Source organism: Petromyzon marinus, chromosome 1 (assembly GCF_048934315.1).
Source record: "Petromyzon marinus isolate PM22_M1 ecotype Great Lakes invasive population chromosome 1, UKy_Petmar_22M1.pri1.0, whole genome shotgun sequence".
Classification (NCBI taxonomy): domain Eukaryota; kingdom Metazoa; phylum Chordata; class Hyperoartia; order Petromyzontiformes; family Petromyzontidae; genus Petromyzon; species Petromyzon marinus.
Window position 1 is genome coordinate 29,711,244 of NC_133667.1, and position 22,608 is coordinate 29,733,851.

The 22,608-nt window shown below is 47.1% G+C and overlaps 1 protein-coding gene across 3 annotated transcripts in view; it reads left to right on the forward strand.

Annotated features, from left to right (window-relative positions):
* Positions 1-22,608, forward strand: part of LOC116939600 (calcium and integrin-binding family member 2-like) — a 50,050-nt gene that overhangs the window by 19,970 nt on the left and 7,472 nt on the right. The window contains exons 3-4 of one of the 3 annotated variants that reach the window (XM_032948208.2): positions 16,328-16,439; positions 19,219-19,366. In XM_032948208.2, coding sequence (XP_032804099.1) covers positions 16,328-16,439; positions 19,219-19,366 — 260 coding nt within the window. Of the gene's footprint in view, positions 1-16,327; positions 22,578-22,608 lie in introns of those variants that run through there. The other 2 variants (XM_032948198.2, XM_076066751.1) reach the window with 2 other exon arrangements.

Here is a 22,608-nt window from a genome sequence, read left to right on the forward strand (position 1 = left end):
CCTGCGATCATGTGCGACAGCGTGTGTTTCGTGCTGTTTGTCGTTGTGGCTTTCTGACCCGACGCTACTGGACATCCGTGAACAAAGACATCTCTAGCCCATCGGATTTCTCCAGGGTAAAGAAATTAATTCTCATTCGGAGTCACGTGCGTCTGGCGTACGCCTCGTACGCTTTGTACAACTTCCCTGCCGTTCCGGCTAATCGCCTGATGAAGCTGGTTGTTGTAATCACCAGCGAAACGTCACGGTACTGGAATTGTAAATGTTGTAGTGGGTTTACTCTGCAATGCATCGGTGTGCTGAAGTAGCAACTAAATGGCACGTTTTCATTACGTGACAACCTTTGCTAATTGGCTGTGTCGGGCAGTGGCGGGTTTAACGACACGTTTAGATTTACCGCGATCTAACCCAAAACAAAATCTTTATTATGGATTCCCTGCCATGTTTGTGTGCTGGGAAGTTGAAAGGGCAAAAAGTAATTTACATCATCGTTAACTTAAACTACTCTAACTTAATCCACGCCCTCATTAAACATTTAACTTTCATTTCTGTGAACAAAATCTTATCAGTCACCTCCACGATAATTGACACATTCGTACGATCGTTTCCTGCAAACAGGACAAGTTAAAAAGTCAACACTGCCATATATCAAACCATTGCTTCGGTTTTAAAACACTCTCATACGAAGCTCCTCCACCTACAAACCGTGACCTTCTCTCAACCTTTGTCCCCTGACTTGGCCTCTACCTGTAACAATAGCTTTGTCAGTGTAGTGAAACACAATCCTTGTGCATCACGAAATTGCGATGCTATATGGTAAAGGGAGGTGGCACCGCAACGAGGAACTGCAGGGATTGAGACTTGCCGACTCGCGGTGCTGATTGTGAACGTCATCAGCACCACTGAGTGGACAGAGGCCTCCCCCCGCTCCTATGCCTCGTGCCAGTCACGTGGAGTGTGGTCGGCTGGCAGCCACGGAGGCTGCCAGTTTTGGGCACACTTGCGACGTGGACACTTGCTAATTATAAATATCCTCGTGTCTCTACACACCTCATGCATTTGCCCTTCCCCGGACTTAATTGCAGCCTGTAAACGACCCTCACGATCCATTGTGTCATTCACATAAGTATGGTCGAGTCCTCGACGAGAACCAACTCCGCATTTAAGTTTCACCATTGTGGTATTTGTCTTTTTATTTTGTAAAAGCGTAGTCAAAATAATCCACCCCCTTGCACCGTACGGGTGGAGCGGTGGTGCTGTGGTCAGAAAACACTCGGTTGCGAACCAGGCGACCTAAGTTTGATTCCTGGGTGGTGAGTGATATCTGACACGATTCCCTCCCTCCCGTCATCAAACCAGTTCTGTTCCTGTGCACCTACCTCGAGTATGGTCAAACAAGTGGCGTGTAGGAGGACTTAATCTGGCAGTGGCTTCAAAACGTTCTGCACGTAAAATAAAATCGATTAGTCATCATATATCACTTATTTATAACCGCACATACCACGCAGCACATCTCGAGGTGTCACAACAAAGGGGTTACTTGAGATAGCTACTCAGCAAGGAAGTGGTCGCAGACCACATTTCAATTGCTTAACGTTTATCAGCCGAGGAATGGAACACATCCACGAAGACAGCCATTGGGCAAAAGGAGCGGTGAAGTCAGTTCACATGCAGGAGCCGTGCCGAGTATTAAAGCGCGGGCTCGCGAGACGTGGCGGGGGCTTCGGGAGGCCTTCATCCAACAGTGGATTGACCATGGCTGATAACGATTTTTAATGACGATGAAGCAACTGAACTCCACGTACGTGGTCAGTTCCCCACTGTTCTCGCATTGCCGCCGCCGCCACCGCTCCCGCTTGACCATCATGCGGCGAAAGGGTTGGGGAGGCGGACGGAGCCACTTGCGCCGCAGAGAGTGATGGAGGTGACGTCACGATGAGATGATCACGGTCAGTCTCGCTGACGCGCCGCAACAGCCATTCCCCCTTGCTCTGCCCATCCGTCATCGGAATTATCCACGAGGCAGCCGCGAGCGGCTCTGATTATGAAATGCAGGGTGACATCCTGTCCATACAACTCGCCTGCCATTCAATCTTGCCTCCTCTCACCTCCAGCTTTGGCCTCCTCGATGATTGCCCTTTACCAACATCTTTACATGTTTAAGAATGTATTCGGCTGATCTATCTTACTTTTGCTTTGATATACACTCTTTCTCCACACGCACACACACACCACGAACTTCCAATACAGCTGTTAACAGGCTGTTGGGGCAAGTGCTGTGCAATGCAACTAGGGGTGGTGAAGCCAGGATCACATCCGACCACATTTTGCCCCCACGGTGGTAGTGATTACACAGCAAACTAGAATATTCATTTAAGGCTGACAAAAAGAAAGGCCAACAACAGTTCAGATATCACTCGCTACTGATGTTAAACGTGGTCGCGATTCGAACTCAAGTTACCGCGCAATGCGCTAACCACTGCGCCACCGCTCCCTACACACATACACAGATGCACGTCACAGTACAAGAACTGGCATTGATCCGTGACCATATGCACCATCACTGGCAATTGGTATAAGAACCTGATTATTTGAGCATTAGAGGGACAGGTTGAAATATCGACCAACGCGAGCTATTGTGATCGTGTATATTGAGATAGCCTGAGTGAGCCATAAGGTTATTGACTGCATTTTCCTGAAAAGTTATAGAGCTAATCACCAATTGTTGCATTCTTACACAATATCAATGGATGTTTATTCCACTGCATTGCTATAATGCGAATCTGTGCATCATTGAATGGTCAGAAACAAAATGTGATAAAGTACCTGATCACGCATTGGAATTTATATATCTGTAAGTGGTATGAGAGAATACATTGTTGAATTGAATTGCAGCCCATATTAGTGGAAATTCATTTAATCGTTGGGGATGGGGGCAGTGGTGAATTATGAATATATGCAGTACTCATGTGCATTATATTTTTTATTGTACGTATAAATGCCAAACCCTACCGATATTATCAGCAGGTTGTCAATTTTTCAACCCATTTACTGCAGTTTTATCATGGTCCCATCTACCTTTACCATGAATTGAACCCGACACCTCTGGATTGCGGGTGCAGCAACCACTGCATGACAGGTGCAAGCCTTCTGTGCACAGTGTTATTGTCTTCGCAGCACAGTCAACAGAACAGAACCCATTTCATTTCTCCGACGGGTTGTCTTCAAGTCAAATCAACGTTATACGAACCGCGGACTACAGGCGTGTACGCGCGTTGCCAATCACACCGTGACGTCTGGCACCGGCCGATGGAGCATAGTCCGAGTGGTTTTGCAGCCACTTTAGTCACCGCCGCCGGCGCTTGTGAGTAGACTTTTGAGCGCCGTATAAATAAAGCGGTGAGCTGGAGCCCCCCCCCCCCCGATTACCGGAGCCGGGGGGGGGGGGGGATGATCGCAAAAGGCGGCAATCCCTCACGGGGCTGTCACTTACGCGAGGATCGACGGGAGGCAAAGATTGTTGACGCCGTCACGCGTTGAAATGCAGCGGGATCCGGGCATGATTAAACCATCAACTACTGCACACAAGGAGGGAAGGCGGAAAGATACATCATATGTCAGCAAACAAAAATGCTCGAGCAGAAGAAAAAATACAATTTCTCGGCAAAACGGACCGGGCGAATCCGTGTTGCCGAGAGCACAGCCGGCTTCGGCGTAAGCGTGCGATGGATGGATGGCGGCTCGGCATCTCGTGTTGGCTCAACACTCTGTGGCACTAATCACGGCGTGCTTTTGTAATGGGCCGTGCAGCAGCTGTGCAGAATTAAGGTGCCTTGTCCCCGAGCCTCCATTGCGCGTTGGACCTACGGGGTTTGAATTTGTAGCCGCGATTCATTAGGAGAAGAAATGAAATGATTGCCGCAGCACGCTTTTTCAAGTGTGTGAGAGCACGCCGCGGAATAACGTGCAGGTTGCGTGAGAGCTTCAGGAAAGGTGCAAGGCGCGTTCCCTCCGTGATGAAAAGCACCTGGGTCGGCATTGTCCAACGGTTTCATCCACTTGCCAAAGTTTGCCCAACGTTGGCCCAACGTTGGAACCAAAGTTGGCACGTTCACTGGGAACCCTAACTATTAGAAATGCGGCTCCAAAAAAAGATCTGGGAGCGTTTTTTTGGTTGTCATTGTTAGAAAATTATATGGCTGCACCAATGTTCATATGTCCTCTTGCAGGAATGTTTAAGCGGCCTGTTAGGCTTTTGTAAAAAAAAAAAACAGTATGAAAGTTACACACCATTGGGTAACATACTCTTATATAAGCGCACAACTTTATCTATCTGTGATGAACGCTGCACTTTCCGACGTTTTCATGGCTGTGATGTTTGCATCCTGCCTTCCGATGTTGGTAGTTATTTTAGACTTTCTTGGTTTACATTAACAGGTTAAATGTCTTTACATTAACAGGTTAAATGTCTCACTAACACAGCCACCGTTGCTCGTTTTCCTCGATGTGGCGGTGGCTCTCCGATCTTACGTTGACATGCAAATGTTTCACTTTAACATCGCTAGCCCCGCCCACTTCGCTTATGACCCTTGGGCTACACCCATTTCAAACCTTTAAAACGTCCAGCCTCAGCAGCTTTCCTGCTATATTTTTTTTCTCCTGCGTTGCGATCGAAACGTCGTAGTTTTTTTGTTATTTTCTTTGAACCTATCTACGTGACTTTACCGAAAGACCCGAGAATATGAATTCCTGCAGTCACGAAAGCTTTAAGTCAACAATTCAAAGATGCGTCGTTCGCGTGCGATTTTTTTCGTGACTTTCCTGGCCGAAGGCCGTAAATGGTTGTTCGGGGGCGCCGCAGGCCGTAGGCAACCCCGAACAACCCCTAGTTCATCATAATCATCATTAGCCATGGTCTATCAACTGCTCGATGAAGGCCTCCCCAAGCTGCCACCACTTCTTACGTTCCTGCGATGACATCGTCCACCAAGCGCGAATACAAGAAATTTGAACGTAATTTATTGAAATGGCATGCCATAACATTGTCAAGTTGATTGATCAGAGGGTGCTGGTAATGAATGTTTGAATGATTTACACTCAACTATGGGCGTGGGTAAACCTTAGGCGAAAAATATTTTATATGCATCAACTGATGCAGTCAAGAAACAAAGCTGTTGATCATCTGTTGCCATGAACAATCATGTCCATTTAGCGAGTTCTGAGCCATTAGTGGAAATTCAACGTTCTCGTGGTAAAAGCCAGTCTCGCCAAAGGACAACAACCGTTGACTTCCTGCAAAGTAGTAACACTTCACCCATTACGTTAATTTGTACCACTTTGTCTTACATCCACAAAGGGTTTACTAATCTATCCAATCTTGACTTAAAGCTTCTGTGACTGCAGGAATTCATACTCTTTGGGTGTTTCGGTGAAGTCTCGTAGTAGCTCTCTCGCTATATTTCTCCTGCCTCAGCAGTCCGCCCGCTGTATCTTTTCACTTGAAGACGATTGCTCGTGTTGCGATAGAAACGTCGTGATTGTTGCATATATTTTTTTATTATTTTTCTATCTACGTGACTTTACCGAAAGACCCAAAGAGTATATAATCTATCCAACTAAAACATATATTACAATAGCCAAAAGGCTTTCTCGACAAATATTCAGCAACATGTGCTGAAACAAGCAAACCCATGAGTGGTCAGGCCTCACATGAGCACTCAGGCTTGGCTAATGGAATAACAAATTTGACCTTTTCGTGGAAAGACAAATGTACGTGCATTTATTTATATCTACGCGATTACAGTGCCTCTTTGATGTCCTTTAAACATCACACTTTTCCCAAAATCTCATTACCAAATGGCAACTCGCCTCATCCACCCGTTTCACGACGTGAATATTTAACCCCCACATTTCAGCCGGGGTGCAAAAAAAAAAAAGCGTGCCCGCTCTCCTGCTCACACCTCCACGGTCACACAAAGGGTACGTGGAAGTCCCAGACTCACTGAAAACTGACAGCCATCCGCCAACTGCTTCTGGAAACTCTCGTAGCTCGGTGTTACTGGCACACCGAGGGACGGTTGCCACGGATTTTTTATGATCGCGGCCGTCCAGCCCCATTTGCAATGAATGCGTTATATGTGCGCAGCGCGCGGTTTTACTGCGCTGGAGAGTGCAACCTCCGCGCGTCGCTATTCAGCAGCCAAATCGCCTGTGTGGGACACCTCTCCAGGGTACCGTTGAGGCCAACACAAGTCTGACGGCCCAGTAATGTGAAACAGTAGTTAAGCAGCATGGCACAGCAGAGAGACAGAGAAGTGCTAATCTCCAATCCAGGGTAGCCGTCCGTAGCAGACGTGTACAGCATGGACCGTTTCCGAGATTCGCTACATTACCATTGCATTCAGCTGCCGTGTCCAGTGCTTCATCCAGCACTGGATTGACCATGGCTGATGATAATAACGATGATGACGTTGGTGAAACGTCAAGCATTTTATGATTGTTAAGTTAGTTTTTGTGTTTTCTTGTTCATCGCGATCCCGTGCTGTGTTTGATCGAGTGGAGAATGGCGGTGGAACGATAAAAGTACTATTTTACTATTCACTACATTTTTTAGCAGGTAAGGCCCACTCAGCTATATAACCCATGATGGCGTATCATGCGGAAATTTATAGCAGCCAAATACTCTCAGCACATATTTCTAAATGTGGAGGAAAAAACCAGAGGACCCGGAGAAAAATCCACGCAACCACGGGGAGAACACGCAAGCTCCAAATATACAGCAGGCGTCAGGGTCTGGATCGAGCCCACGACCTCCTGCATATCAGGCGAGGTAGTTAACATCTCGTCAGCACGGCACCCTATCCAGCAAACAGAAAATAATGTGTCCAGGCATGGGAGACACGCAAGGGAAGCATACGCAGTGCCAGATTGCACGTTACATCGGGACAGCATGACGCCGCAATCTCACGCCAAATTGTCCGGATGGTCGCTCATTCTCCCGGGCCCCCTTTGCAGCAAAATCGGCATTCCGCTGGCAAACGACGGAGGATTAAAAGAGATGCGGTTCCTCAATGATGAGCAATGACGTGGCGTCAATATAAGGGAAAATTGGGCAGACCTCTAATCAAATGTATAAGTGGGTATATTGCAAAAAGAAATCAACCTGATTCAGCTAATGCCCACTTTGAGCCATTTCTACCATAATCATGATCCACATCCGTTTGTCAATCCACTGCTGGATGAAAGTCTTCCCACGCTAAATCGTGCTTCATCACACTGGTTGGTGCGGGCTAGTGAAGACGAGGAGCTCATAACCACTTCAGATGCCACTCGCCACTGAACTTAGCTGTGGCTGGGAATCAAACTCAGGTCGCCGGGTTCATAGTGCAGTGTGAGCACCACGTGGCCTTCGCTCCACCCCATTTACACTGTCATAATCTTAAAACCAACACCTTTGACTTACTTCTAAACATTCACTAAAATTGGCCTGTCTGGAGAAAACCTTTCCCCACGCAGTGAGCCTACAAACATCACTAATCAGCCAAACGGTTAGTTAACGGGATTTCTACAAAAAACCAATATTGTTATAGGAATAGGTTTTACCCTTTTAACTGGCACAAAAACTGACACCTTTATTCAAGGCATCATGTTTGCAATAACCATAACACAAGCAGTCAAAATGCAAACAAAAAGACAACTCTGATAATAATAATATGCACTGTCCTTGAATTTGATTGGTCCACACCCGAGACGGCTTTTCTTAGAGTTTAGTCTCCACTGGTGTTGGATCAGAAGACGTCAAAAGGTGTACAACTCAAAAACAGCGCACTATCAGAGTATTGAGGGCTCAGGGTGAGCATTTACATTATGATACCTCCTTTGCCAGTAACAAGATATAGGAATAGGTTTTACCCTTTTAACTGGCACAAAAACTGACACCTTTATTCAAGGCATTGTTGTGGTTATTGCAAACATGATGCCTTGAATAAAGGTGTCAGTTTTTGTGCCAGTTAAAAGGGTAAAACCTATTCCTATATCTTGTTACTGGCAAAGGAGGTTTCATAATGTAAACAATATTGTTCTCTCCAGCAACACAGGTGTGACAACAAATGAACATCGGCAACTACATGTACTCGCTTTTTTATGACCACAGCCGTGTGCTAATGACAGTCGATGTTTCAAGACTGGCGCGTAGATCATCAGCTTACTGGGATCTCAAACACAGCAGCGTCTCATCTTCACACCATTTTGCAGTTCAGAGTTATCGGCGTCCACGTGCCCAACGTGATTGTTCAGTGGCACCCCGCACTTCTCTAGCCCCCTCCCCCAGAAGTAAATATTTCTGGAATGAGAACATAGATACAGTATATTTGAAACAATTACCTAGCTTTGTGAACAGTGATGGTGCTGGCTCATTGGGGGCCCTAAGCAAAAATATGTTTTGGAAGCCTTCACCCTTTCAATTTCTTAAATCCTAGCAAGACAACGGAATATTTATATATACACACGAGATATAGATATACTGTAGTGAGATTAGAAATATATAGACAGACGTGTGATGAGATGCAGCGAGATGAGAGAATGAAGAGAAGAGACATTGCAGGCAAGATATCAATGAGAGAGATTCATCGTCTCTTTACATTAATTAGCTTGCTATTTTCATTAGGATTTGAAATAGAGCTGATAATATAATTTGGTGCACCTTTTTTATGAATCCAGAGCCCCTTGGTGCCCGAGTTTTTCTTTTTTAGCACTGCCACCGCTTTGTAGGATTCACACCTGCTAGAAATATATCAGGGCTCCTCTGTCAACCCTCGTGGAGCCAACTAGGGTCCCTCTTCCCCCGTCTACAACAAGCTCTGGCCACAAATCTCATGACGATTGACTCACTATGAATGCTCCTGATGTCGTCTTGTCTTGGAAGATAACCAGGCTTGAGCCTTAGCCAGGCTAGAGTCTGGTTAGTGCTTGTATGAGAGGCTGCATGAGAATACCAGATGTCGTATGCTTGGGGCTGCCGAGTGGCCACGTAATTTTCAGTTCGGCGATGGATTCTTGAATCTATCTGTGCGGAGCTTTGTGTCAATTCTTTGTGTGTGTGGTGGGGGGTTTTTCCTCAGGTCCTCTTCCTACTCATTAATAAAATTGGCCAAACATCTAAACGCATTGCCTGACCCTCTTGAAACGAGTCCTGAGGCACTTACGGATAAGTAAAGCTTACCATCGTTGTTATTAATCGGACGTACGGCTTTGATTGACGTCTGTGATATGCAGAGTTGTGGCGAGGCGCTGGGTAATCCAGCACAGATACTGGCAGCCCGCATATGTCAGCGATGCTGCTTGGTGATTTACAGCGAGGTCCTGATCAGTGTCTGAACAGTCTCTGCACCATGGTGTCACCGGCTTGGCACACGGTGTGCGTGTGCGGGATGACACGAAAATGGACAGTGTTGAACAGCCGTCCATAAATATTAGCGATTGATCGGCTCAATAAAGCCGCGCTATCGCATGCTAAATGAGCGCACACATACCGCTCCACAAGGGCCCACAAATACGGCGCTCAGCCCAATAGAGTTCAACAGCCGGGGGGTCAAGCCTAAATATTTCATGGAGGGATTTATTTGGAATCTGACACGGCGCCTGTTGTTTGGGATGGTTTTGGATGAGATACATCGATCGTGCTTCCAATAGGGAATGAGTGTTAGCCTATCCCACGTGAGGAAATGCAGAGAGAATTTGTTTTTAACATGGAAGACCCGCTGTTGTGGTAGTGTGGAATTCTTCAGTTGTGCCCAATGGACAATTAAGCCATTCCCACGTCCAAGCATGGGAATGGCTAGCACCACGCCCATCCGCCTTTGCCTCCCGAGTGGCCATGTTAACACCATTCGAGACTGAGTCGACTTTAGGGACAGTCCGAAACTGGTTCAGGTAATTATCGTCACCGGTGTTGACCATGAGCGGGAGTTGAACTCGGGTGGCCGGGTTCGTGGCGCAGCGCGATAACCACTGCACCGCCGTTCCTCACACAACAACCGCCATTCGCCACTAAGTGGCGGTGACGTCACCACGACGCTTGTGCCCGGCCATGTGCACCTTGAGGCCACGTGAAGTGTCGAACGCCCACTGGCAGGAGGTCACGGGGCAGACCCAGGTGCCACGGGTTGACTGACTAAGATGACTGAGATGACTGGCTGATGCACCACCTGTGCCCCCTACTGTGCCAAACTGCTGCGCTTTAGTCACCCGGCGCTCCGCTCGTTGTTGTGAGCGTCACTTCTCCGCCCTCCGTTGTTGTTGGAGGGCGAATGCCTCCAACTGCCCAGTAGCGTCATTCACGAACCTCCTCCACAGAGGCAGATCTTGACACCGCTGGTACCAGTCATCGGCAAGTCCACTCAGCTCCACGTCCTCCTGTACCACATCACTCCATCTCTTCTCTAGCCCGTGATGCACCCGTTTAGCCCCCTCGATCCAGCCGAACAAAAGCAGTTTCGGCATGCGGTGGCTGGGCATGCGGGCTACATGACCCAGCCAACGCAGCCTTGCCTGCCAGAGGAGCTCACCGATAGGACCTTTCCCAGATCTTTCAAGGATTTGTGAGCTCCTCACACAATCCAGCCTGATTAAACCCAGGATGGATCGTAGGCAGGCTAGCCTAAATGTTTCTAACCGGCGAAGATGTTCCATTTGGGGGGTCCACGTTTCACAAGCGTAGAGAAGGGAGGGAATGACCGTGGCCGAGAAGACCTGAAGCTTAGTGCGGAGCGACAGACCAGGTAGCTTCCACACAGCGTTACGCAACCGATGAAAAGATATTGCCGCTCGACTGATTCGGAGTGAGACCTCTGCTGTTAAACTGGAGCCGGTCATAAGCACACTGCCAGGTATGGGAAACTGTCCACTCTCTCCACAACTGCCCCATCACCGATTGGGAGTTGTGGGGGTGGAGTGTCCGATGGTACAAAATACCCAGGCAGGTTCTTAGTTTTGGTGGGGCTGATGGTAAGGCCCCATCTCTTAGTGGCACGCTCCAGTCTCAGCAGCAGCGTCTCCAACTCCTCCTCTGAATGAGCAGCTATTACCAAATCATCGGCATACATAACGTGGTTGAGAAATAAGGAGCCATCCCTTGACTGCACCCGGGCATCGATCAGCCTCCCATTATATCTGTACCAAATGGAGATTCCCCCGGTACAGCTATTGAAGGCTTCACGAACGACGTGCTCAAAATAGATGTTAAATAATGTGAGAGCCAGAAGACATCCCTGTCGCACCCCAAGGTGTACAGGGAATGGCTCTGACTCCCGGCCACATAGTTTTACCCGGGCCCGCTCACCATCATGAAGGTCCTTAATGATCGTGAGCAGAGGGTCAGGGACTCCAAAAGCACGAAGAACAACCCAGAGCCCAGGCCTACTGATGGTATCATAGGCCTTGACCAGGCTAATGAAGCAGAAATGTAGGTCTTGCTCGAATTCCCTACACCTCTGCTGTAGCAGACGGACAGAAAATATGGCATCTGTGCAGGACCGCCCTTTCCTGAGACCGCATTGGGGCTCCGCAAGCGTGTCTGGCAAGGCGATGTTGAATATTCCTTGCCAGGACCTTTCCCGGCACACTGAGGAGTGAGATACCCCTGTAGTTGTTACAGTCTGTGCGGTCCCCCTTCTTAAAGAGGGGGACCACCAGGGCATCATTCCAATCCTGCGGAACCCGTCCAGTGGTCCAGACTGTTGTTATGATGTCATATAGGGCAGTCTGTGCACAAACGCCACCCTCCCTCAGCATTTCGCTTGGGAGATCATCTCTGCCCGCTGCCTTTCCTGGTCTCAAACTCCGGATCGCCTTCAATACTTCCTCAACAGATGGCACCTCAGCCAGCCACTCACAGGGGGTGACTTCTTCCAATATTTGAGGCACCGCAGCCTCAGCAGAGTCATCCCCACTTTGTGCCACGATGTTTTCCTGGCTGAGGGATTTCCCCTCCCCCAGGATCTCACAGAAATGCTCAACAAATCTGCAAACCTGTTCCTGGGGGTCGGAGATTGGATCACCATTTTTCCTCTAATGATGGTAATAGGTGTGGCGCTGCAGGTTAATATTTGATGGAGTTAAATAGAGATTTGTGATCGCAGGCCACTGAGGCAGACTCCATCTCTTCAGCAATCCGCAACCACCACCCATCCTTGCAGCGCCTCACGGCTCTCCGAACCTCCGAGCGAAGGCTGCGGTAAGCCTCCTCATTCTCTGACGTGGGATTCTGTAGCCGATGACAGTGGGCCTGTCGCTTTTTCTCAACTATCCTGAACACCTCCTCTGTCAGCCAGGGTCTCTGGGGAGGTCTGGACCACGTACCCAAAGCAGCCATTGCAGCTGCATGAGTCACAGTCCTAAACCTCGCACATTTACTCTCAACATCAGGAGGAGTGGGGGACGATGCCAACCCCAACAGCAAGCGATGATGAAATTCTCGCTTGCAACTTTTATCAGATAACTGAGACCAGGCCACTTTAGGTTAGAATGGGATCCTGGGTGTACACCCACCACCGGAGTGGAAGAATGGCAGGCGCATCTTACAGATGACTAGTCGATGGTCAGAGGGCAGATCAGCTCCACGGTAGGTCCTGGTGTCAAGGACATGGGCTCGCATCCACTGGTCCATCACTATGTAGTCCAGCAGATGTTCTTGCTTGGACCCGGCATGTATCCATGATGTTGTGTGGATGCGCCGATGCCGGAACAGCATGTTGGTAATTACAAGCCCATGGGCTGCACAAAAATCTAGCAGCCTCCTACCGTTGTTAATGAGCTGATCTGGCCCATGCCCTCCAATCACTCCAGACCAGGTGCCAGCATCATGACCAACTCGGGCATTGAAGTCACCCAACAAGATGACTCTATCCCGAGGGGCCACTTTAGCCAGCACCTGTTACAGGAGGTCATAGAAGGCATCTGACTCATCGGCTTTGCCTGCATCCCTCCACGGATGTTCGTCTTTGGTGGGGGCATAAGTAACCACGACCACCACTCCTCGCCTCCGGTTGATGGGAAAGTGAGCCCAAAGTAGCCTGGGGCTTACAGCTTCCCACACCTCATCACCACGATTCCACGCCCCCTTCATTATTTTGTTCAAAAGAAGAACCACACCCTGTTGTTTGGCAGTCTGCTGCCCCGAGTAGAGGACTGTCCACCCCTCATGGTGGCAGGAGCCAGAACCGGTCTACCAGACCTCCTGAATGCCACAGAGATCCAGGCGGTACCGGTCCAGCTCCAGACAGAGGAGTGGCAGCCTCTCCTCCGCAGTGAGCGTTCGAACATTCCACGTGGCCACACGAAGTGGCTTTTCGTTGTTTCTGGAGGAGCCCCGAGGGTAGAGATTCAATCTCCTTGCTCCGCCAATTGGGGTTTGGCCAGGAGACGTCATAGACGCCTGTCCCCCCGGGGCCTCCGGCACAAACTTATTAGTTACATTTTTAATTCGTGGTTTCGTGGTATTTTTTTTAAGGTGGAGGGGTTACCAGCCCCTCGCACCCGTCCAGAGCCCCTGTTTAGCCACTGTGGTGGTCACAGACGCCATGAGGGGAGGGGCCAATCGGAATTGGCCCTCCCCCCACAGCACTGTCCACGACAGAGTTGCCCATCCGGCACCGCGCGCGCACACACACATGCGAACGCGGATCTCCATGAAACGCATACACACGTGCATCTACGCAATGCAAGCATGCTCACACACGGGTAATGGATCTACAGACGCACACAGTGGGCCCAGAATCAGAATCGTGACGGCTGGCCTCTTATTATCCTGTTATATAACGTCAGCCTTATCCAAGGCCATTACAAATACCCCCATTTAAAATCCCATTATTTCTCAATTATGGCTGTGTTGAGTGATATCTCTCCCCTGCGATCGAAAAGGATTTGCTGAGCAATGGATATGCATTATAAAATATATATTTTAAAAATGTGCGGCTCATTTTACTCTTGGATGGGATTTTACAAGGCTCAAGACTTGGTTCGAAGCTTTCGTGACTGCAGGAATTACTCTTTGGTTTTTTCGATAAAGTCACGTATAAATACGTAAGTGGCTTTACCGAAAAAACCAAAGAGTAATTTTACAAGGCTGCTCTTTTACGAGCCATATTAAAACTGCATTTCCAAGCTCAGTTTGCTTTGAGCACCAGAGATACTAAAAACGTTACACTGTGTTTTCAAACACATTATTAAAAAATATTAACCTGAGATGTTCATCCGTGGCATGGCACCTCTCTCATTTTGCTTTGCTCGTGCAAATTCAGATCAAAGAACTCTGGCAGTGTGCTAATTACGCTCTTGTATGAGAAGTCGAGAGAATAAGCGGCAGCGTCGCAATGGCCGTAAAGGAAAGTCACGGAGATTGTGCTTATCACTTGTGAAGGTATGACGAGTAAATCCAGCGTTATTTATGGGAGCACTGCTCATGAGGCATTGCCACCGTGGGTCGTCGTTTGTGGGTTTCAGAAGAACTTTTGGGTTATGGGATAAATGGGAAAAGTATATAAATAAATAAGCCATGCTAAGGATTTTCCATTTTATTGTTTATACTAGTGGTGCTATTGGTGCTCACTTCCGCAGTATTTATATCCTAGGAAGGGCATTTTCCATTACCTTGTCCACATAATAGAAATTGATTTTTTTTGCCCAAAACAGAAAAGCAACGTGCCCGGAACAGAAGGCTTACTTAGCCGACAGAATGTTATTGCCAACGGATCAATTCATCTCCCCATGTATGACATCGAAATGCTTTCTTATTTAATAATCGCGGTGGGGGGGGGGGGGGAGAAACACACGTTTGTGCGGTTATAATTCGCATGTGCCGAAAGGCCGTGGGCAAGCGGTTGATGATGTTCCATGATGTAGTTTTCTGCCTAATTCATATTCACCGCGGCTGTACGGGGTGCGATCAACGATCGGAAGATTAAAACAGGAAGTCAGAAACGAAAGGGACGGTAAATTAATACTTTGGGGGTGTTTTTTGGGCACGGAGGTGAGTTATGGGTAATTTAAAACGGCAACATTTATTACAATTTTACTCGTGTCATTTATTCACGTTCAATTTGGAATTCCCTTCCATCGTCTCTGTTTCCCACGTTCTTATAACCTGTCTCAACTCAAGAGATGTATTGACCCTCACCTCTTACGCCTTCAACGGTGCTGTTTGTTGCTGGCCACGTGGCATTTTGGAACTTTGGGCCCTGTGTACAGCAAGCGTGATTTACACGCACATTTGTTTTAAATATTACCCTTTGACTTCGGGTTGTCCGGCGTCGTTTCGTTGGGTTTACAGGAGAAGGTGGCACACCGCATTTCGTCCAGAGGCAACACGCACAACTGACTTCCCTTAACTTAACCATAGTCCACTCCTTTGAGTGCGGTTTGCCGAGTCGGGCATAGGTAAGAGTAGGCTATCAGCGGGATGTATGTATGCTTGTTGAACTTCTATCGTACCGTACGTTGCCAACCGTGCTAATCGGAGGTCCGGGCGAAGGACAAGAAACTACATACAACAAGCAGTTCTAAAGAAATTAGTTTTTCAATCTAGATGATTTAAAAGTGCACCGTCCCAGTGGCTTCCTCATATCGGAAGGAGGAGCGTTCCAGACGGCCGCAGAAGTGCATCTGACAGCGCGCGATGCGGTGACCGTGTGCAGGGTGGCGAGCAATCGAGACCCAACGTCCTTCCAGTAAGCAGCCGCATGGCTTGGCTGACGAGCGGGCGGACGAGCATTCCTTTCTTGGTTTCCTGCCAGCGTGAACAGAAGCGCCACTGTCGCAGTCTTTGATTCATGGTCGCCCGTAAAGCCTTGAACTATAAGTAAGCTGTTCAGGCTGACTGAACATGTACCGGGGCTCGGAAATGGGCTGGCATGGCTGCAGAGGAAGCTGCCAAATCAAACACGCAGGCTAAATTGCCAAAAAGGCCCGTATTGAAGATGGACGAGTCATCATTTCTTTTGAGACCTGAAGGCGATGCCTTAAGGTGATTTCTAGTTTATACACCAACTATATTGCATAATTTCCATTGCGTTCCTGTGATTAGTACCGTAACTAACAGCTGGTGTTAAAAGCACCTCTGCCGCACACATTTTCAACACGGACAGGATGAGCTCTAAAAAAAAAGACGTTTATAGCTCAAATTATCTTTCAATCGTGTATGGGACCTTTACAGCCAGATCACATCCCAGTGGTGCTTTTATACAAATCGAAGAACAACTACCCTGTTGCAGTGTGGGTGGCGATGAAGCAAAAAAAAACCCGAGATGTTTCCGTTGTCTTCTCGCCACCGCAGGCTTCACGGCAGATTCATGGAGCTGGTCCCGCACCTCGTCTCGAAGGATTCCTCCGGCTATTGCGACATCACCATCCCCTCCCAGCTGATTGGAACCATGCCCGAGCTGAAGGTACAAACGCTCCTGCATCACGGCTGGAGTGTCGCTCCGTGACCAGTGCAGCACCAGGGGCCGCGTGGGGTGACGAACATCTCGACAATTCTACCCCCAATATCTGAACGACGTCGGCGACTGTGGGGTGGCATTCTTGACGAACATCTCCATGACGTAGGTGTTCCTAGGGTGGCATTAGTGATGAACATTTCAACTGTGTAGATGACTCGAGGGTGGCAGGAGTAAACTAGGTTTTATTTTACCAGGTAAGGCCGACTGAGCTATGTAGCTCTTTTTCAGAAGCGACCTGGCCACAAGTGATAGTTCATCGAAGTGGCTTATCATGTGAAAGTTTATAGCAGCCAAATACTCTAAACGCATGTTTATTAAGGTGGAGGGGAAAACCGGAGGACACGGACAAAAATCTATGCGACCACGGGGAGAGAGACATGCAAACTCCAAATATACAGGCGTCATGGTCGGGATCGAGCCCACGACCCCTGTATACCAGGCGAAGGAGTTAACATCTCACTACCGCGGTGCCCCTAACATCTCCATCATGTTACTGGTTCAAATGGTGACATTACTGGTTACATATTTGCAATGCATGTGTATTGAGGGCAGCATTAGTGTCCAAAGCATCCACCATGTGCCCAATATGTTCACTGTGTAGATGAACATCTCCATTATGTATGTGGCTGTGGGGTGGTATTAGTGACAATGTAGGTGACTCTAGAGTGGCATTGAATGTCATTATGGCCAACGCTGTTGACGCCACCGCATTTTTCGCCCACACTTGTTATCCCCTGCCAGATCCCGCAGCTGCTTGATAGTTGACACGCGACCTCCAAGATCTGCCCTGACCGTATCCCACCATCTGGTCTTGCATCTTCGCTCTTGGTTGCAGCACTCACGGAGACCGTTCCTTTAGCACCCAGAATCTCCACAATGTGGCCGATCTCTCAACAATTTGGACAGTTCGTGGGCGACATAACCCACGCACAACTCCGCACCATTAGAATTTCCACAATTCGGTTTCACGATGCCAATAAATAATCGATAATTTTTCTTCTTCACAGTCGTCAATTTAGCGGCCGTCAACGTCTGAAGGAGTCGCATTATCACATTGCATGCCACATGCACGACTAGAAACACGTTGATTCTTACACATAACCAATTTAACGCGTAAACTGTGAGGTTAAAAATGTATCCATAATAGAGGGGGTTTTTTTGGATTACATCGCATAAATATATAAATGTGTGGTTAAACCTGCCACCACCCGACATAGCCAAAGCCAGCTAGTAAGTTTTAATTACTGGCAAAACGTCGCACTCAGATTGTAAATGTTGTGGCTTGGCTCTCCAACACACCAGTGTGCTGTACTATGGTGACGAATTGACACGTTTTGTTTACGTGACAACCCTTACTAGTTGGCTGTGTCAGGTGGTGGCGGGTTTAACGACACATTTATATATTTTCGCGATCTAACCCAAAACCTCTATTATGGATTATATTGGTCGCTAAAGCCTGCTACGTGTTAAACTTAAAAATTTAGATTGATCGACGAATAGATTCCTTGTGACCCCTAACGCCAAGACATCACACTCACACGAATTAATGACAGAGCCCTATGGATGATGACTAAAACCCCCTTGCTGTAGTCCAGACGTTTCAGAGCTGTGGCCTGACTTGTTGTCGTGAGCATCTGTGTGTGCGTGTGTGTGTGTCCATGATGCTGGCCACCCACCCCCTCGTGTGCCGTGACGGCCTTCACAGGTGCTCGCTAACAGCACTTCCCCCAGCAGTCTGTTAAGGCCATACGAGAGATCTTTATCTTTGTATTTTAGATGCTGTAGCCAGTGCTTAACTTCTCATTCGATATTTCCCGGAACGCTGCTTGGCTGGACTGGAGCAGCGATTACCGGCATAATGCACTTGCACTCGAGTACTGCGTATGCCTTTTCTAAAAACAATCCCATATTATTGTACTCCTATATCCTTATAGTCCTAAGAACAGTTTTATATCTGTCCAAAAAAATATGATGATGATGATGATGAGGAGGACAAAATTAGGTAAGACGAATATTAGTGTGGAATAAATCATTCCCGCAGAGGCGTTCACGGACTGTTCCCGTTTAAGTTTTTCAGTTTCATTTTCATTTATTAGGTATAGCCCTGTGAGCTATGCGGCTCTTGGCTCGGGTGCAACCGCAACAAACAAAAACATGAACAAGGAACATCTTAAAGTGACTACACGCAACAGAAAATTTCAGGAAAAAACAGCAAAGTCTTCCAGAAAAAGCACCGTATATCAACGCTGTGTGCAAAAATCCCAGTGGGATGCAAGTCAAACAATAATAACCATAAGACAATTTAGATTAAAGTTATCAGTCTAACTCTGTACTACAACAAACAAATATGGCAAAACCAAAACGTTTTCTAAATTACCAAGATAAATCTATAAAAACAATGTAACAGTGATCATAGGAACTGTGATTCAAATGTAACAATAAACGATATACAATACATGTACGACCAAACTTTGCAGCCATAGCTGGCAGCATGAGTCACTCCACAACAGCAGGAGTATCAGTAGGAGTATCAGTAGGAGTATCAGTAGGAGTATCAGTAGGAGTATCAGTAGGAGTATCAGTAGGAGTATCAGTAGGAGTATCAACATTTTTCAATGCACCTTTGTATCTTGACGGTCACAGCACAGTTCAATGCCGTTGGTGTAAAAGTGAAATTGATACGCGCCAATTGCTCTGTTTGTCTGGTTGGCACCACTGCGCTCAGGAAAACCCTTTCCGGCAGAGAATACTGGAGGTGTTCTCGGAAGACGGCCAAGGAAACATGTCCTTCAGCGATTTCGTGGACATGTTCTCCGCCTTTAGTGAAACGGCCCCGAGGGAGCTAAAAGTTTACTACGCTTTCAAAATTTACGGTGAGTCTCGCTCGCGTCGGCACCCGGAAAACCTGCACGTATGCCGTCGGCGCCCGGCTTGGTTACCGCAAAACGATGCTGAGAAGTGCAGGTGTGGAGGGGGGGCGGAGGGGGACAAAAGGCAGGCAGAAACCAGCGGGATTTCTCGCCCGTCAAAATTCGACTGGCCGGAGAGAGAGAGAGAGAGAAATAATGTGCATCCTTATGTAATGCTTCGTTCGATTTCTTTATGAGGGAACGAAATGCTACCCAACACCAGGCGGACGAACGCAAAGCGTGTAATTTACGTCGGCATTTGTGAAGCACGGCACGTTTTTCATCTCGGCACGCGAGGTTTTTTTTTTTTTACGACTGCTCTTTGTTCACAAATGTATTTGTTTGCAAAAAAATGTTATACATATAACTTGTGGGTGATATAAAGTGACAATTTTGTTTATATATTTGAGGATAGAGAATGCAGCACCTTTGATAAAAAAATCATCTTTTCTTAAATCGTAAATGAGTATAGGATTTGAATTGAGCGAGCATAAATTATTGCGGTGTTCCCTCTTTTCGATGAGACTCTCTGTGCGGTAGTAAAAGTGTGTGCCTTGAGTGGACGGTTCAAACAACGACCTTCAGATTGTAAAATTTTAACAACCTGGAGTTTATCGCGCTATATTTTTTTTTAAATTCGCCGCAAAAAAATCCCAGTAAAATTTGCCCAAGGAAAATGGCATCGTAACAAAGACTGCTCCGGATTTCGATAAGTGTTCAATAATACTTCTTCAGGCCATATTGCTGAAAGCAGAGAACACGTGGCTATGCTGTTTGAAACGTGGCCTCTTTAACCTCACGCAATATTCGTCAGAGCCTAACTCGTTGGCATTTTCTCTCAAACAGGTATTTTAAATGCTTCGCAACTTCGTCTCCTTAGGCAACCGGCCACGGCAGCATGATTCTAATCGCATCTTTAAAAAAAAATAACATAGACACCTCCCTTTTATCTGCGTGATGTACTCTACATGCCCTGTTTTTTTTTCTTCTCTACAGCATCTTAAGATACAGACAGTTGCATTTAAATGCGATATAAATCCCAATTTTATTGCATCGTATTGGAACAAAATGCAGCCAGGGAGACAGCTGATATAGTGTTCCAAAAAAGCACCCGACTCGCAATCACGTGTGTGCACACGGGCATTTTACACAGCTTTAATATGCTTATTTCAAAGTAATTAAAATTATCTCCGCTGCCTCATTGGGTTGCTAACAGTTCACTCAGGAGAAGGTCCTAAATTTGTTTCGGGTGATATTGTTTATTTTCATTCGGGCCACCCCTAAAAATTCCAAACGCGTGCATTGAACGATTATCGAGATTACACATCGAGTGCTGTTGTAGAGAGACATTTATATTCTGTGTTCAATCACCTGAATTAGCCACATCCGGCATTTGAATTAGCCACATAAGTGATAAATACAACTGTGTTGGACCACTTGGCTCAATCTTTCAGAGTTAAATTAAAGACCAGAAGTCGATTGCGGAGAGATTCCAGACATGTGCCATTGCCTTCCCACAGCTGAAACTCGAATGTGACACCTCTCGGAATTTCCTATTGCGGATGTTTATATTAGGACATTAACAGTCAGATCTAGACTCAACTGCCGTTACAGTCATCGTCATCAGCAGCAGCAGTCGCCGTGGTCAATCCACTGCTGGATGAAGGCCTTCCAAGCATCCGCAATCTCTCGTGATCCTGCGATACAATAATCCACCTGGCACCGGCACACGTGCCGATTCCATCTGCAGCATTAAAATACAGTTCTAAAACGCCCTTACCTACATAAGCAATAGCGTTGCCTTAAATATATCGGCTGTGTTTCAGGAAATTACCCTTTGTCAGAGCAGAGAGCCTGTCTGATGTATGTTTCTATCAACGGTGATATTTGCAATGTCATCTTTCAATGCTGGTCTCCCTAAGTGTTATTGTAATTGAGTAGAATTCAGGCCAGACGAGCAGAAAAGTGGAAAATGCAAAACGATGAACGATGCGATGAAGCATTCAATTCGAGTCATGCTCGTGCCTATCCAATTTACGAACCAACTGCGTAGCAAAATGTGTTCGGGCGGCACTGTGGCCAAGCACGTGACTGACAATCCGAGGACCGCAAGTTGAATTTTCGGTCTGGTGTCAACTCGGACCATTAATTCTTACAGGTCTGATGAAATGATGAACACGTTTGCATGACAGCAACACTCATTGTACAACAGGAAAAAAAACTGTCATTTGTCATGTAATTATTACTAATGTAATGAGCCAAGAATGTCTGTTTGTGTGTCCCGTGCGTGACGTCACTCCACATGCTTCACCCCCCCCCCCCCGTCATTAATATTCATGAGCGGGTGGATTTTTACACTCACGCAGAAGAAGATCGAGCGAAAGACTTTTTTTTCTCGCGAATTCGCTTTAAGTTTGACGGTTCTTTATTGAAAGTGAATCTAATAAATAATTCTACGCAGCAACAAAGTAGATTTGGTGTCTTTATTTATTTCTTCAGCACTTGAGACAAAAGGTAAGTCTAATTTATGCTTCCACATTATGGTAAAATAGACATTTATCGGTGATTTTTCAGATATTGTATCGATTTCCAATTTATTTCAACCCCAGCGACCGAAAGCAGAAGAGAATAAAGTATCAGAGCAGTGAATTTGAACAAATTGAAGGTCAGTTATATACAGTGCTACAGTGACATGAAGTGAAGTGTTTGATGACATAGTTTCGTGCAAGATTCACTGCCATTAAATTTACACAAGATACAATTCTACTCTGCTCAATTCGTTTCGTGAATATTACAGCTCCCATCCTAAGACGGGCAAAGAAGCTAGCGATTAAATAATAACAATAGTTATGCCCATTACACAGGAATACCTCATTGAGTCTCAAGACGGTTTTATCAGGAGGGTCCTGAATTTGGGATATATGAAGCAATTGGTGGGACCCCGTGGTCCCATCACTGCCCCGGGGTGAGAAAAACCGCGACACGAGTCTTGCCTTACCGACAACAAAACTAGTGTCAATCGATTGGCCTCGTCGAGAGCTACTCGGGGCACTAAGTTTCGTGAAAAGTTGAAAAATCACATAAACACGTTAAATTCACTGCCCTGGGGGGCGGCGGCGGGGCTCGCCTTGGCAAAGAAGCCGAGGGTCGACGGCTGACCGGAGGGCGCCGCGGCTCGCGTTTGCCCGGTGGGGTGGCGCCCATCG